The sequence below is a fragment of the Neltuma alba genome, unplaced genomic scaffold (assembly GCF_004799145.2).
Source record: "Neltuma alba isolate B1F8T4 unplaced genomic scaffold, ASM479914v2 tig00003320_pilon, whole genome shotgun sequence".
Lineage (NCBI taxonomy): Eukaryota > Viridiplantae > Streptophyta > Magnoliopsida > Fabales > Fabaceae > Neltuma > Neltuma alba.
This window is the reverse complement of record NW_021633236.1, coordinates 28,609-42,715: the sequence shown is the minus strand read 5'-3', so window position 1 is coordinate 42,715 and position 14,107 is coordinate 28,609. Positions and strand designations below refer to the sequence as shown.

Genomic DNA, 14,107 nt, shown 5'->3' with positions numbered 1-14,107 from the left:
TTCTTTCTTATTTTGGTCCCTTGCCTTCCTACTATTGCACCCTTTTACAGACACACACACACACACACACTTACACACTTGTAGGGTTGAGCATTCTCACAATGTATACTTTGAATATAAACATTATATGGCGAAGGATTAAGAGGATTTGTGATCTTTTTTCTCAAGCCTTTCTTGTCCAGTGTTCACATTGTTGTGTGTGGTTGTGTCCTCTCACAGTAATATCTCTGTGTTTTTTTTTTTCTTATTATTTTTCCCATGCTGTTCAGTGTTCACATTGATGATTACGTTGAAAGAATAGCATCAACCTAGCTTTCATGTCCGGTCTCAATTTGTGTGTGTGTGTGTGTGATTGATATAAACATATAAACAGGTAAGTTTTAGATATATAAGTTTAACCTATTTACTCAAATAGGCTTAGTTAAAAACTTGATTCTAACTTTTTTTTCAGTCACAGGGGTTAAGCTCCGACCTGGCTAGACCATAATTTCAAAATACCATTCAATTATCTGAGCTGAGTCGCAATGAAATACGTATCGAAGAGAACTTGATTAAAAAACATACACTTCAATCTCAATCGAGATTCCCATGTTTAAGGGATAACTATTTACGTAATTTTAACATTTTCTTTTATCATTCACTACAAATTAAATCTTATATTTAGTACTGAATATAGTATTAAGTTTAAGGTACCATAGAAAAAATAGTCCCTCTTGTCTTTGTTATGTGACATCAAGATCAACTAGAAGGTGTTCTTAGTTATTTTTATCAAGCAGTAGCCAATAAGCATTAAATATTTTTTTTTTCATATATGCCTATATTTAACAACGATAGTTGAGGAGAGTAAATATTAATATGATGTTGAAGTTTAGTATAGTTAATACAGATAATATTAGAAATCACTTGAATTGGGTTAATACCATTGTTAATTCTCATATTTCGATTGAATTTTGGCTTTGATCCTTATGGTTTCAAATTGGTAGCTTTGATACATATAGTTTCATAAAGATTTGGTTTGAGTTTACTAAATGTTCCCTTCGCTTTGGACGAGCTTCTGTTTTAGTGAGTGTTTGGCAACTATGCAAAAAGTATTTTTGAGCTCAAACCATAATTCGGCCTAAAAAGTATCCAAACAGCCCCCATATTTTTGAAACTGTAGTTTGGCCTATTAAAACCATGGTTTCACCTTAGGTGAAAAAATTTTACTTTGCGAAAGGTTGAATATGGGTGTTGCATAACCATTACAATGTCAGAGTAAAGCTAACGGTGAGAAGTACCCTTTAGCAAAAATCAAAAACTTCACCTTTTCTCCTTCCTCGTTCTACTTTTCTTTCTCATTTTCTTCTACTTTCTTGTTGTCTTCTTATTTCATTTTTTTTCTATATTGTTATTAAAAAAACTAGTTGCTCAAATGCTGTCCATAGTTGCAACCTCACAATGATTATGACACTTGATTATTTAATCTCATACTTTATATACACTTGCAATTATTAATTAGTTATATAATTAATAAATTGTTTTTATGTATATTCATTCAATTTTGTTAGAAAAAATATTATGGGATATGATGTTTAAAATATTTAAGATAAAATAAGATTTTTTGTTGGGAAAAAAATCAATTTTTAGAAACATATTTAATCTTATATTTTATAAATATATATACACATATTACTCATTAATTAATTATATTTTTTTATATATTATTTATTAGTCAGTAAAAAAATATTATTAACAAATTTATTACTTCAAATTAAAATCTACTTTTATATAATGATCATATTAATTTATATCATTTTTAGTAATTTGTATATAAAAAAAATATTTCTGATAATAACTATTCAAACACTCTTATTTTTATCAAAATTATTTTTTTCACAAAATCTATTCTTTCAAAATTTATTCTCAAAAAATAAATTTTCTCCAATAAGTTATTCTTCAAAGTCATGGTTTAATTTTATCCAACTCCTTATGAAACTATAGTGACCAAGTTCAACAATTTGAAAATACAATGACCAAAATCAAAATCCAATCAAACTGTAAGAACCAATAATTATATTAACTCATTTGAATTTTATGATAAATTTAATGCTTTTAACTATTTTACTAATATGTGTAAATTAATTAGAAGTAACTTGTAACTGGATCAGAGGAATAATTATATGTATATAATTTTTAAAAAAAATTCCAAGGGAAAAGGAAAAAGCTAAGCAAGAAACCGGGGCACATAAGATATTTAAAATATATATATATTTTTATTATAAATAATTAATTTAACTAATTTTTTTAATGCATATGAGTTAATTATCCACCCATTATATTCACATAATGACGGGTTCAACTGGGGGAATATAGAGGTTCTCAGAGATGTCCCCGCTTCCTTTGCTTTCCTATCACATCACAAGATCACAAAAAGCTGCTCAACAAAATGTGCAACATGCCCCAGCCAGAATTCCCAATCATTTCATCATTCCATATATGTGTCATTGACAAGTAAAGCATATTTACTCATTTTATTCACAATAAAATATTTCAATAATTCATTAACTAAATTATTTTTATCGTGTTTTAATCTTCTTTTTTTAACTGAGAGAAATTACATGAAAAAAGAGTGTCAAAATTGGATGGAAAATAACAAGTTTTCTTATTTATTTCAAAAAGGAAAAATGAAAAAGTTCTCCCAAAGATCCATTATAAGTAGCTAAAAAATAAGGAACTATTTGTAAATAGTTAGATCCCTGATAAAATATGCTAAAAAATAAGTTGTAAATATTACTTTAGATAATTGCAACTGGGGTTTCTATCTGCAACTCTTTTTTCAGAATTTTTTTTTAACTGTCGTTATTCTGATTTTTGGCACCTAAATATCATTCCCCACCCCCAATATGACCATTTCAGTATCTTCATCGCGAAGGAAGTATTTGAAAGATGCAACTTCGGTTTTCCATGTTAGTTAGCCCAGCCCACCATCCATTTTCCATCCTAGTGATGTTACTTTTAATTTTAGATATTAAATTAAATTGTTGTGTTAAAGTTACAGAGGCCGAAAACAACTTGCTGAATTGTCCCTGTAAATCTGAAAGTTTACTTTTTGACAATAACATTAGTGATTAAACCGTATTTAATATGTACCCAAAAATAATTATGCCAGATTTTTTTTTTTTGGCTAAGTAAAAATATCCTATTCAAAACACTATCAAATACTAAATATAGAAACCTCTGAAAATTTGAATTTCAATTTGCTACTTTATAAGGAACTTGTCCTCTCCATGGGTAATTATGCCGGATCTAATTTCTGGATATTTTTGGGGAATGTGGGCCCATCTTCCAAACAAACGCAGCTCTACCGTGTCCAGTTGAGAATCTTGCAGCCCAGACCCACTCAAAATCTCAAAAAAAAAAAAAAACAAGAAGAAAATCACGCAGCTTCGGTTGACACAGATAGTGGAACAAAGAAGTATACATTAATGAACTTGTTTTCCCTTGTTACGAGATTTTTATCTTGTATGGAGACATTGAACTGTTCAATGTCCTCCAAGTCTCCCAACACAAATCCATATCCTCTCAATTTATTCCACAAAACATTCAGGCAGTCACAGTCAATTTAAAAAAGATAGGTCATATGCATTCTCTATAACTAAGGATCCAGTTAAGCCTCCCAAATCGTTGCCACTTACGAGAATCAGCATTTCCATAAGCAAGTTTCCTTGATTTTCATTAACATGCCTAGTGACAAGAAGGACCCCCCTAACATCCATCAGCAAGCTGTAAAATATTGGCAAATGCGTGCAGTGAAAATGGCAGAGCCAAGGACATTTACAGGGACTAAATTTGAAGTAGCAGATAAAAACTCGTGGTCAAAAGCCCCTGGTTATTTGAAAATGAAAATAGTATTTCATTAGAGCATGTTGCCCCACCTGACCTTGTCAATCCTTCAATTTCTTACTGTTGCTGGGAGAGTTTTGCTCGGTAAGCATTTTTAAAACGTTCACCAATGCCCGCAAACGGTCCCACATGCTAAGACCATAAAGTGCTTCAACAAGTGACTCCTGAAATTCAAATCCATTCCCTGCAACGGGATACTGTGGCAAAGAGAGACCATTCCAGTTGGTATTTAAGGTCAGAAACAGAATTGTTCTAATAAAAATGTCATCCAAACTACCTGGATAGGCTTGGGTATCTTAGTCTTGATAAGGGGCCACCATCGATCCTCTACAACTGATTTTACGAGGCAGCAAGCTCGCAGTCCCTCCACACCACCAAATCTTCCAAATCCGCTATGTTTCACACCTCCAAATGGCAGGGACTGAAAATCATAATGCATCATTAACTCAATTGTAACATCATAAAAAGTAAACACTTCGTTCACTAGTAACTGGGTATTAAATTCAGCGAAAAGAAAAACAAAAATCATACTGTTGGTACTAATCCCTCTCCCACTAAGAGGCAGATAAATGGAAATTAAACGTTATATTAAATTTACCTGGCACATATATGTTGCTGCGAAATCATTAACTGCAGCCACTCCACAATGTATCTGTGAAGCTATCTCTCTAGCCCGGCTTTGATTGCCTGAGAAAACAGCACAGCCAAGCCCATACTTTGAATCATTTGCAAGCTTGATAGCCTCCTCATCAGAGCTAAATTTCATTATTGGCATGATTGGTCCAAATGCCTGTATGTCATTCAAATGCACAGATGATTCGAGCAAACCATTTACCAGAACTTAAGAAACAGAAAGCAAATTCTCAAATCCAAGCATATAGTTTTCATACATGTATGACATGATATCAATAAAGATAGCACTTAACAGAAATAGAAATAATAAAAATGGAAAACGAAAAGCAAAAGAAGAGATAATAATGAGCTTTGCTAGTTTATACCTCTTCTTGCATCAATCTCATTGAATGATTCACATTTACAATCACAGTCGGAGGGAAAAACTGATCAACTGCATCCTCACCAATATGGCCAAAACTTCCTCGGGCAACAATTTCAGCTCCCTTGTCTAAAGCATCATTAACAAGGGTTTCGAGCTTTTCAGAATGTTCGTGCACGCAGAGAGCTCCCATATCATACTTTCCAGCAAGTGGCGGGCCCTGCAAGATATTGACTGGAAATTTGAATTATCTGATATTTGGAGAACAAACACAGTTTGCTCCAGACTCAAGGTAGGGCATATGAACTTGACGTTAATTAATTGGTGCCAATCACTTAAATCAGAAACCATCCAAAGCTCTGTAAAGGATAGAAAATATAGAGAAAAAAAATAAGAAAAAAGAACAAACGATTAAGTCGTGCGGAAGTAAAACATAGAGGATGATATGATATATCCCAAATCACATGTAAGTTTTACTGAATTCGATAATAAACAAAAGGTGTAAAAACAACCTGAAAAGTAATAACTCAGTGAGAATCAAGTGCGCACACAAGTGATTGATGTATTAGTAGCTCCATAACATATTTTACAACTAAAGTGGCTTAAGAAACACTTACAGATGTAACGGACTTTATGATTTTGGTCACTTTACTGATGAAAGATGCATAGACATCCCTGTGGACATAAAATCGCTCAGCCCCAGCGCAATTTTGTCCACTTGACTGCAGAACAGCTCTGACAGCAATTTGTGCAACCTATATTCAGCCGATTTATTACATGTTAAAATCATGGTGCTGAAAAGTAAGGCTTGGGTAAGCAATTAAAAGTAATTCGCCAAATGAAGGGTCAATAGTGATGTCCAAAGCTTCAGGGAATCAGGTGTTAGAGAATTCATACATGGTCCACATCTACGTCTTCACACACAATAAATGCATCTTTTCCGCCAAGCTCAAGAGTTACTGGTATAAGCGTGTCAGCAGCATTTTTCATTATCTGCACAAATATATTTAGCATGTAAATAGAGTCAAAAGATTACTTAGAAACTAGGAGAGCAGACACCACCTTAAAATAAATGAAGAATATTTTAAGAATAGGAGAATTCAGATGTATCCCCATGAGCTGATTTAGCTCATGACGAACAGCATCCACGGTCAGAGGTATAATACAGCTTAAGGTCTAGAAGAATTTGCCTTATCAGAATCTATGTCCAATATACACTATGCTTAATAACAAAAGCTATTTTCCAGGATTGAAAATGAAATTATGGAAAATAAGATTTGATTCGGGAAAGAAATAGGGTGAATCCATCCATTGGCCAGAGTAATCATACCATCTTACCAACACCAGGTGATCCAACAAATATAACTTTATCCACAGAGGAGACCAACGCTTCTCCTGTCTCTGCAAACCTGGCAAGGAATGTATGTATGGTTCATGCCAAAGAAACAAAAATACCACAAAATAAAGGAATCAGGGACGATAAGAAGGCTTTACCCTGTTATCACCTCAACAAGATCCTCTGGAGCACCTATGGCAGCAAGGGCTGATTGGATGATCCGGAAATAAAAGCATCCAGACCAACTTGCATGTTCTGATATCTACAAATCAGTAGAACATGGTTTCCTGTCAATGGAAGAAACCTAAACATAGAAGTCAAAGTACACATGTCGGAATTCCAACTTTCTAAGAATTCCAATTATTTATTTTCAGTTTTCACCTTGTCATGGAATAAAATAACCACTATATACCAACAAGATTGTATGTAGAATATCGGTTTGCAATGGGATATAGCCTAATTCCTGTAATACTACCAAAATCAATAATAAAATCTAAGAAGACAGAACACAAGCATGAAGAAATTTTTGGATAAGCAGGTAGTTCAAAATTGGATACCTTAATCACAATGCCATTTCCAGAGAAGAGTGCTGCCAGCATAGGATTGAAAATGTTGTGAAACGGATAGTTCCAGGAAACAATGGCACCAATAACACCAAGGGGGTGAAATTCTACTCTAGCTCTTTTATGAAGCATTGAACGTCCAGAAGATCTGCAAAATCAGGAGTCATATAAAGCAATACATGGAACTGAACTCAGTCTGCAATTTTCCATTGGAAATATTAATATTAAATAGGCACACGCATTCAAAAAAGAAACAACTTTTTTATGCATGTGTAAAAGGAGCAAAATAAGCAAAACCAAATATTAAGGTAGATCATCCACCATGACAAAAGCCAATTTATGCGAAGGAAAATGACAACTACAGTATTTCATAGTCTCAACAAGACAAGAAAATATAATATGAAATAGAAAATAAAACAATTAAAGCACATACCGGTATTCAGGTTTTAGCCACTTCTCACCCTCTGACAGCAGCCAATTGATCTTCTCGCATGTTGTCATTATTTCTCCTAAAGAAGCGTCTACCATTGTCTTTCCAGTATCACGTGAAGATATCCTAACAAAAACTAGAGTTAAAATATGTCCAATTTGTTATCAAAAGAAACCAAAAATTTACAAAGCTTAGGCCACATGATTTTTTTTTTAAAAAGAAAAGGGCATTTATTAATGTGTGCATGTTACCCCGAATACGACAACCAACATTTTAGTTCTGTAAGTGCTTTTAGATTCTGATATTTTTACATTAAGACCAACTTCATTTCTGGAATATTTCTTCATGGTTTTCCACCAAATCCTCACCAGTCACTGAAAAGTTAAAATCCTCTTTTTACAACCAAGAATAAAAATGCTCTTACTCGCATATAAGTGCCTGATGTCTGATTATATACTGCAAGAGTATGCGCAAAAACTGACGTCTTTGCTTGAAGCTGGTTTTTGCCCACATTTTCTGTGCCTTCCTCACCTTGGCCACCTGCTCCTTGACCTTTCCATACATGCAAAATGATCCGAGTAAATTTCTTTGAATGTTTGAATAAATTTATTAAAAATAGCAAATTATCTTATGATGGTTCACAACATTTGGGCCTAGTGAATTAATATTTCTTCTCATCAATTTGTGTAATGTCATTTGCCATCAATATTTCCATGTGGAAGGATATAAGAGGATCGATTGGCTACTGTGACTGTGAGATACTCCTCCGCTCCTAAATACAAGACCCATTTTGTAGTGTAATTTACGCTACAAAGTGGGCCTTCTATTTAGGACCGGAGGAGTATATAACTTGGTCTATACAATCAGATAATTGGCATAACAAAAGCATATGGAACATTTTGTCAACAACAAAAGTCAATGGGGAACCAGAATAGGGTCAACTTAAGGAAAATGGGACCAAATTCTAGTTGTGCGAGCAATTAACATATAATATAAACGAAGTTTATTGAATTTGAACTTCAACATAAACAAGAATGCAAAAATATCTTAATGAAAACTTTAGGGCACATGTTTAGCTAGAAACTATGACAAGTCAAATTTCCTTCAGCATGGCTTCTTATGTGACTAGTTTATCAACAATGATGAACTTGTACATTCCAAGTCACCTAAACCAATGTCCAAGTCATTTCTTAATATCAAACTCAAACAAAAACTACTAAATATAAAAATTGCATCGTAAATAATTGGCTCTGCTTAGACTAAAAGACACCTCATGTTATAACTCGCAAGCATTTGTCCGTTGCTAAAATGCATTGGTTCACCAACCTCAGTAGGTGTCAGCGCGGGAACATATCCCAAGTATTTCATTGTCGCAGGTTCATAGCATTGAACTTTCTTGCCCGATTGCTGCGCTTGTCCCTCGGAGGTACCTGAGGTAGACGTGATAGGCCAGAGTCTCCGTATTAGAGCATCTTCAACAAATCTCAAGTCATAATATTCAGTGTTATATTGAAAAGAAGTCAGTTCATAAAATGCACTGATTAGCTGACCAAAGTTATACTGGTCAGATAACATTCACTGACCATTGAACTCAAAACGAATTGATTGTTAAAAAGAGATCGGCCAAAATGCCGATGCAGAGCGAATGATCAATGAAGATGGTTATCAAGTAAAAATAAGACTCACATATATAAAGCTATTCTCCTGCGCTTGATTTCCATCATCCAACACTGTCACCACCAAAATTCACATTACAACACATCTTACAGGTGTGAGCACAGAAAGAGAGTGAGAGTGAAAGTACCATCAGATGTATCGACGTCGATGGAAGGAACTTTGGGAGGAATGAGCATGAAGAGGAACCTGCAGATGGCATAAGCGAATGCCAAAACGAGCACGGACCACCACAATGCCATCGAGAATTCGCCGATTCAGAGCGTCGCTTGAAGGAAGAAAACCACCTCGCTAGGGTTTCAGATGCTAGAGGCACATATAAAGTTGCAGAGAGAGTATTGATTCAGGACAGTGGCCGAAGCCACTCAAGGAATCTGCGAAAGCTTTGAGATGACGATGGAGAGAAATAAGAAAGGAAACAGAACTAGAATTTATTACTTGCGATCGGAAATATGACTTTTAAGCCCTGCAGCCAAAATCAGATTCGATGTGCTTCCCCTTTCCTTCCTCTCACTCATAGAGCAGAAATGAGATTTTTAGTGTATTTTGCGTAGAATTGCAGAAGTGAGGTAAGTCAGATAACAAGTGTTGAACATTAAGAAAACTTTCTCACATTTTTTTTTGGCGTAAAAACATTTTTAAAACATTATTATATTTCTCACATTATTATATAAGCTAGAATTCTAAGCTACTCCTCCGGTCCTAATTATAAGACCCAATTGACTTATTTGAGGAGATTAAGGAAGTAAGTTAAGTTGATTATTTATAATAAATAAGTGTTGTTATTCCTAAAATATCCTTGCTAATTAAGTATATTGGCTAAAACTATCATTATTAGAAGGATTATCTTTGAAAAAAATATATAAATATAAGAGATAAAATGGATTGGGTCTTATAATTAGGACCAAATAAAAAGTCAAATTGGGTCTTATAATAAGGACCGGAGGAGTATTTCCTAGCTAACTAACATGCAAATATTTTTTAAAAAAATTTGACTTTTTTTTTTTGGTTTTCGTTTCCAAGTCAAAATTTTGAAGTGAAATGGAAAATAGATCATAAATTAGTTTCAAAATTCAGGACCGTGTAATAAAATCTTATAATCATATTATTACATATAATATTTGATATTTGATTCTCTGTACAGATGTATTTAAAAGAAATAATAATTTACCTTCCCTTGCACAGCCATACTAAATGAGAGTTTATAAAGATAATTACAAAGCGTCAACAAAAAGTCTTTACTAAAATAAAAAATTAATTAAAAAGATGAAATTATTTTTTTCAGGGGTTGAAACATAAAAAAACCATATTAAAAAAAGGAACCCGCACCTTTTTTCACCAGCGATGATAAAACTTTTATTAAGCAGAATAACACCCACCTAGAATATTATGACAATAATAAAAATTTTATTCATGCTACAATAAATTGAACATCATGTCAGTAGATATAAAATTTATTTTAAAAAATACCACCATTTTATAAATAATAAATAGCACAAATATCTCTTCTTCTTTTTTGACCGAAATAGCACAAATATCTCATGTTTATATTATACATGATAATATAATCTTAATTTGAAATTAAATAATGTCATGAATTTCTTATATTTTAAAAACAAGCTAATCGATAAATAAATACCATAGTTTTGTAAATAATTCTTGTGTCATTAATCTTTCCGATATTTCATCAGAAAATCATAATATGGCAATGAATTTATGCCCACATGACTCAAAGTTTAAAAAGGTAAATCAACACAATAATTAACAACATGAAGATTATTTATAAGTTTATAAAAAAAATTATTTATTGTTTTAAAGTTTTTTTTTAATAATTTAACCTTAATAAATGACCTGCTTGCCGCGACATGGCTCTTCCATTTTTGTCACAAGTCGTGCGTAACTGTGCGCGCGCTTATCGCTTGGTCTTCGACTCGATTCTTCTGCCTCGAATTTTGGTTGTTTTTTCTTCGCCGTTAACTTGAAGGATCGAATAATCAAAGAGCATTTGGTAATACAATAAGCGAAGAAGTGGTTTCTCTCGTAACGCCAGGCTTCGCCCACGTCCATGGATAAAGCTCAAGAATCTTCTGGAAGAAGAGTGGGGGTGGCTGTGGATTTCTCACCGTGCAGCGATCTAGCACTCAAATGGGCGGTGGATAACGCCGTTCGCGACGGAGATACCCTCATCCTCGTCGTCATTCTCCCCGAACAATTCTACGAGCACGGCGAGATGCAGCTTTGGGAAACTACTGGACCTCGTAATTAATCTCTATCTCTGATCTCTCTCTCCCGCTCTGTTTCTCGGGAAAATTTTCACGGTTGTGCTTGGGCAGGCAAATAGACATTTGCGCGAATTTGAAACTTTTGAGAAGATCTATAGTCTGAGTTTTAAAGGAATTGGCAGTGGAATTTGTATGTACATTACTCAAATTGAGGAAAATTTTGCACAATTTAGCCAGAAATTGTTTACATGGAAATTAATTTCATCTCCCCCTGAAATTACTTCGAAAGATAAGAATGATGAAACACCAACTTGACAGACAATGTGCTCTGATAAAGTCAGGATTATTATTCTTGTTCTGTCTATATTTGGCCATCACAATCAAGGGAGTGTTCTTGATCCTGGTCTAATGTATCCAGCTCTGATACCTGCAAGCCAATTCACCGATCCTGTTGTAATGAAAAAATATGGGGTGAAACCCGAAGATGCAACTCTGGATATTGTCAAAAATGCAGAAAACCAGAAGAAAGAGGTACAATTGCTTTTCTTCTCTTATTCTTTTTTTTGACCTGAGCTTTTCTTCTCTTATTCTAAAGTGTCCTGGTATATGAATAAAGAAAATCATGTTTTTCTAATTGGGATCCGGTTCCACTGGAATTTGGATTATTTTCTTAAAAAGCATGGATAATCTAGAAGAAATGTAATAGAAACTATTATCAAAGAATATATTAGAGTCTTAAATTTTTAAACTTAAATAGCTTATTACAACTTGGTGATAATCCAAGGAAATAAAAATCAGCAAACCAAATCCATATGAAGTCTTGGAATTGAAGATTCTCGATTGTATTTGTTATACAAGACCCAAGACGGGAAGCAGTAATATTTACCATTTTGTGAACAATTCCAATATTTATTTTTAATATAAGAATTAGCTAGGATTGAATTTGGTCCTAAGATAAAACTTTAATCTATTCGGTTTTTCATATTTTTTTCAAAATATTTTTATTTATCATGAGGGGTTTTTTTAGGAAATTAGTTCAATCATCCAATACACATAATTGAAAAAAAAATAATTTAAAAAGACTAACACAACAAATAATTAACTTAACTAATTTTTTTATATCCCAAATTACTTATATAACTTTTATATTAAGTATTGAAAGTATGTAGTAAATATATATATATTGATTATCATTAGCAAGAGTACCAGCATTGTGATTTACATATACCTCAAGAAAGAAGCGTGATTTGCTGAAAATAATGTTCGGTAATTAAAATGAGCAGGTTGAGATAGTGATGAAGGTCTACTGGGGAGATGCGAGAGAGAAGTTATGTGAAGCAATTGGTAACATACCTTTGGACTTCCTCGCGGTAGGGAACAGAGGCCTTGGCACCCTCAAAAGGTACCAATCTGCTGTATAACTCGTGCGTTTCCCCTCTATTATCTTCAAATAACTAGTCTGTCTATAATAAAAAATCAGTTAAAATTAATTAAAAATAATACTAATAAATAGGTAAAAATAGACTTTTATTTTTAAAATAATATCTTTATAATAAATTTAAAAAATGATGAAAAAATGCATGGGGAAATGTAATGAAAGAATGTATGATAAAAGATTAAAAGAAAGAGAAAACAAATAATTAAGAGCAAATTTAAAAAAATACATTAAATGTTAAATCAAACATAAATTGAAGCTTATAAAAAAATGGATCGCACATATTTTTCAATTTTAAACCTTATAAATAAGAATGAGGGAGTTTATATAGCATTGTTTTATTATTTACCTGTACTTACTAAATTAATGGATAATTTGAGTGGCGCAAACAGTGAAATTAGTAAACTAAGGTTTTTTTTTTTTACCATCAAACTAAGGTTATTGTTTACACTTTAATAATTTAATGATAAATTATACTACTTCCAGTCATAATTATAAGAGTCAGTTGACTAATTTGAAGAGATTAAAGAAGTAGGTTGCGTTAGTTATTTGTCCTAAATAGGTGTTGTCTTTCCTAAAATATCATTGCTAATCAAGTGTATTAACTAGAACTATCATTGTTAGAAGAACTACTTTGGAAAATATATATATAAATATGAGAGACAAAGTGGATTGGGGTCTTATATTTAGAACCAAAATAAAAGTCAAATAAGGTCTTATATTAAGGACCGGATGTAGTACTTTACACTAAAATGAAATAGCAAATGCTTGATTTGGATGATTAATTATTGCTTCGTTATTGTTTCTTCTTGCAGGGCGTTAATGGGCAGTGTAAGCAATTATGTTGTGAATCATGCCTCTTGTCCCGTGGTTGTGGTGAAATCCTCTGATCGGCACCCTTAATTTTAATTTTTTGTTTTTGACCGGAACACTTAATTTTTATTTTTGCCGTCTTCATCAAATATTAATTAGAGTAATTAGTCTTGCATTTATAAGGAGTTCAGAATATTTCCAAATATTGTCAACTTTTATATTTTTTTAAAATATTGTATATTAATTAATATTATTTAAATAAAATACAAAAATCACAATTAGTATTATTATATTATTTATTGATTATCATCATTATTATAATTTTATTGCTTAAACTTTGTATAAAAATTAAAATATGATACGTGCCCCTCCCTATTGATGAGAGAAAAAAAAAAAAAAAGGTATGCAGATTAACTTATTTGGAGAATCCTGATAAGTACTTAAAAAAATATTTTAAGATAATCTGACTTAAAACTTATCTCATACACCACAATGCTACAATGGATAATCACTTAAAAATAAGATGATCTAAATTAATTCAAACTTCTCTTGCATAGCACTCCAATGCCTCCAACTTATAATGAAGTATTTTTTTTCAGGCGCATCCCATGTCCTAACATATTTTGTAGTTTAATTTCGTCATAAAATATTATAATATCAAGCATACTTGAAAAAAATACTTTAAGGGTGTGTGTTTGGTTGGAGGGGAGGGGAGGGGAGGGGAGGGAAAATGAACCCCTCCCCTCATTTGGTTAAAA

At 32.7% G+C, this 14,107-nt stretch overlaps 2 protein-coding genes across 2 annotated transcripts; one reads left to right on the top strand and one right to left on the bottom strand.

Annotated features, from left to right (window-relative positions):
• Positions 1 to 3,439: 3,439 nt before the first annotated feature.
• Positions 3,440 to 9,285, bottom strand: LOC114741216 (aldehyde dehydrogenase 22A1-like). The gene is made up of 14 exons (XM_028929469.1): positions 9,010 to 9,285; positions 8,888 to 8,935; positions 8,532 to 8,635; positions 7,630 to 7,757; positions 7,209 to 7,331; positions 6,770 to 6,923; positions 6,371 to 6,474; positions 6,207 to 6,285; positions 5,774 to 5,869; positions 5,494 to 5,631; positions 4,881 to 5,096; positions 4,481 to 4,672; positions 4,160 to 4,303; positions 3,440 to 4,079 (listed from the first exon to the last, which is right to left on the bottom strand). Exons 1-14 carry the CDS (start codon positions 9,119 to 9,121, stop codon positions 3,924 to 3,926), a joined length of 1,794 nt encoding a protein of 597 aa, XP_028785302.1. The 5' UTR covers positions 9,122 to 9,285; the 3' UTR covers positions 3,440 to 3,923.
• A 1,659-nt stretch (positions 9,286 to 10,944) lies between these two features.
• LOC114741219 (universal stress protein PHOS34-like) lies at positions 10,945 to 13,439 on the top strand. The gene is made up of 4 exons (XM_028929473.1): positions 10,945 to 11,137; positions 11,520 to 11,632; positions 12,385 to 12,503; positions 13,352 to 13,439. The coding sequence occupies exons 1-4, from the start codon at positions 10,945 to 10,947 to the stop codon at positions 13,437 to 13,439; spliced, it is 513 nt and encodes a 170-aa protein (XP_028785306.1).
• Positions 13,440 to 14,107: the final 668 nt, after the last annotated feature.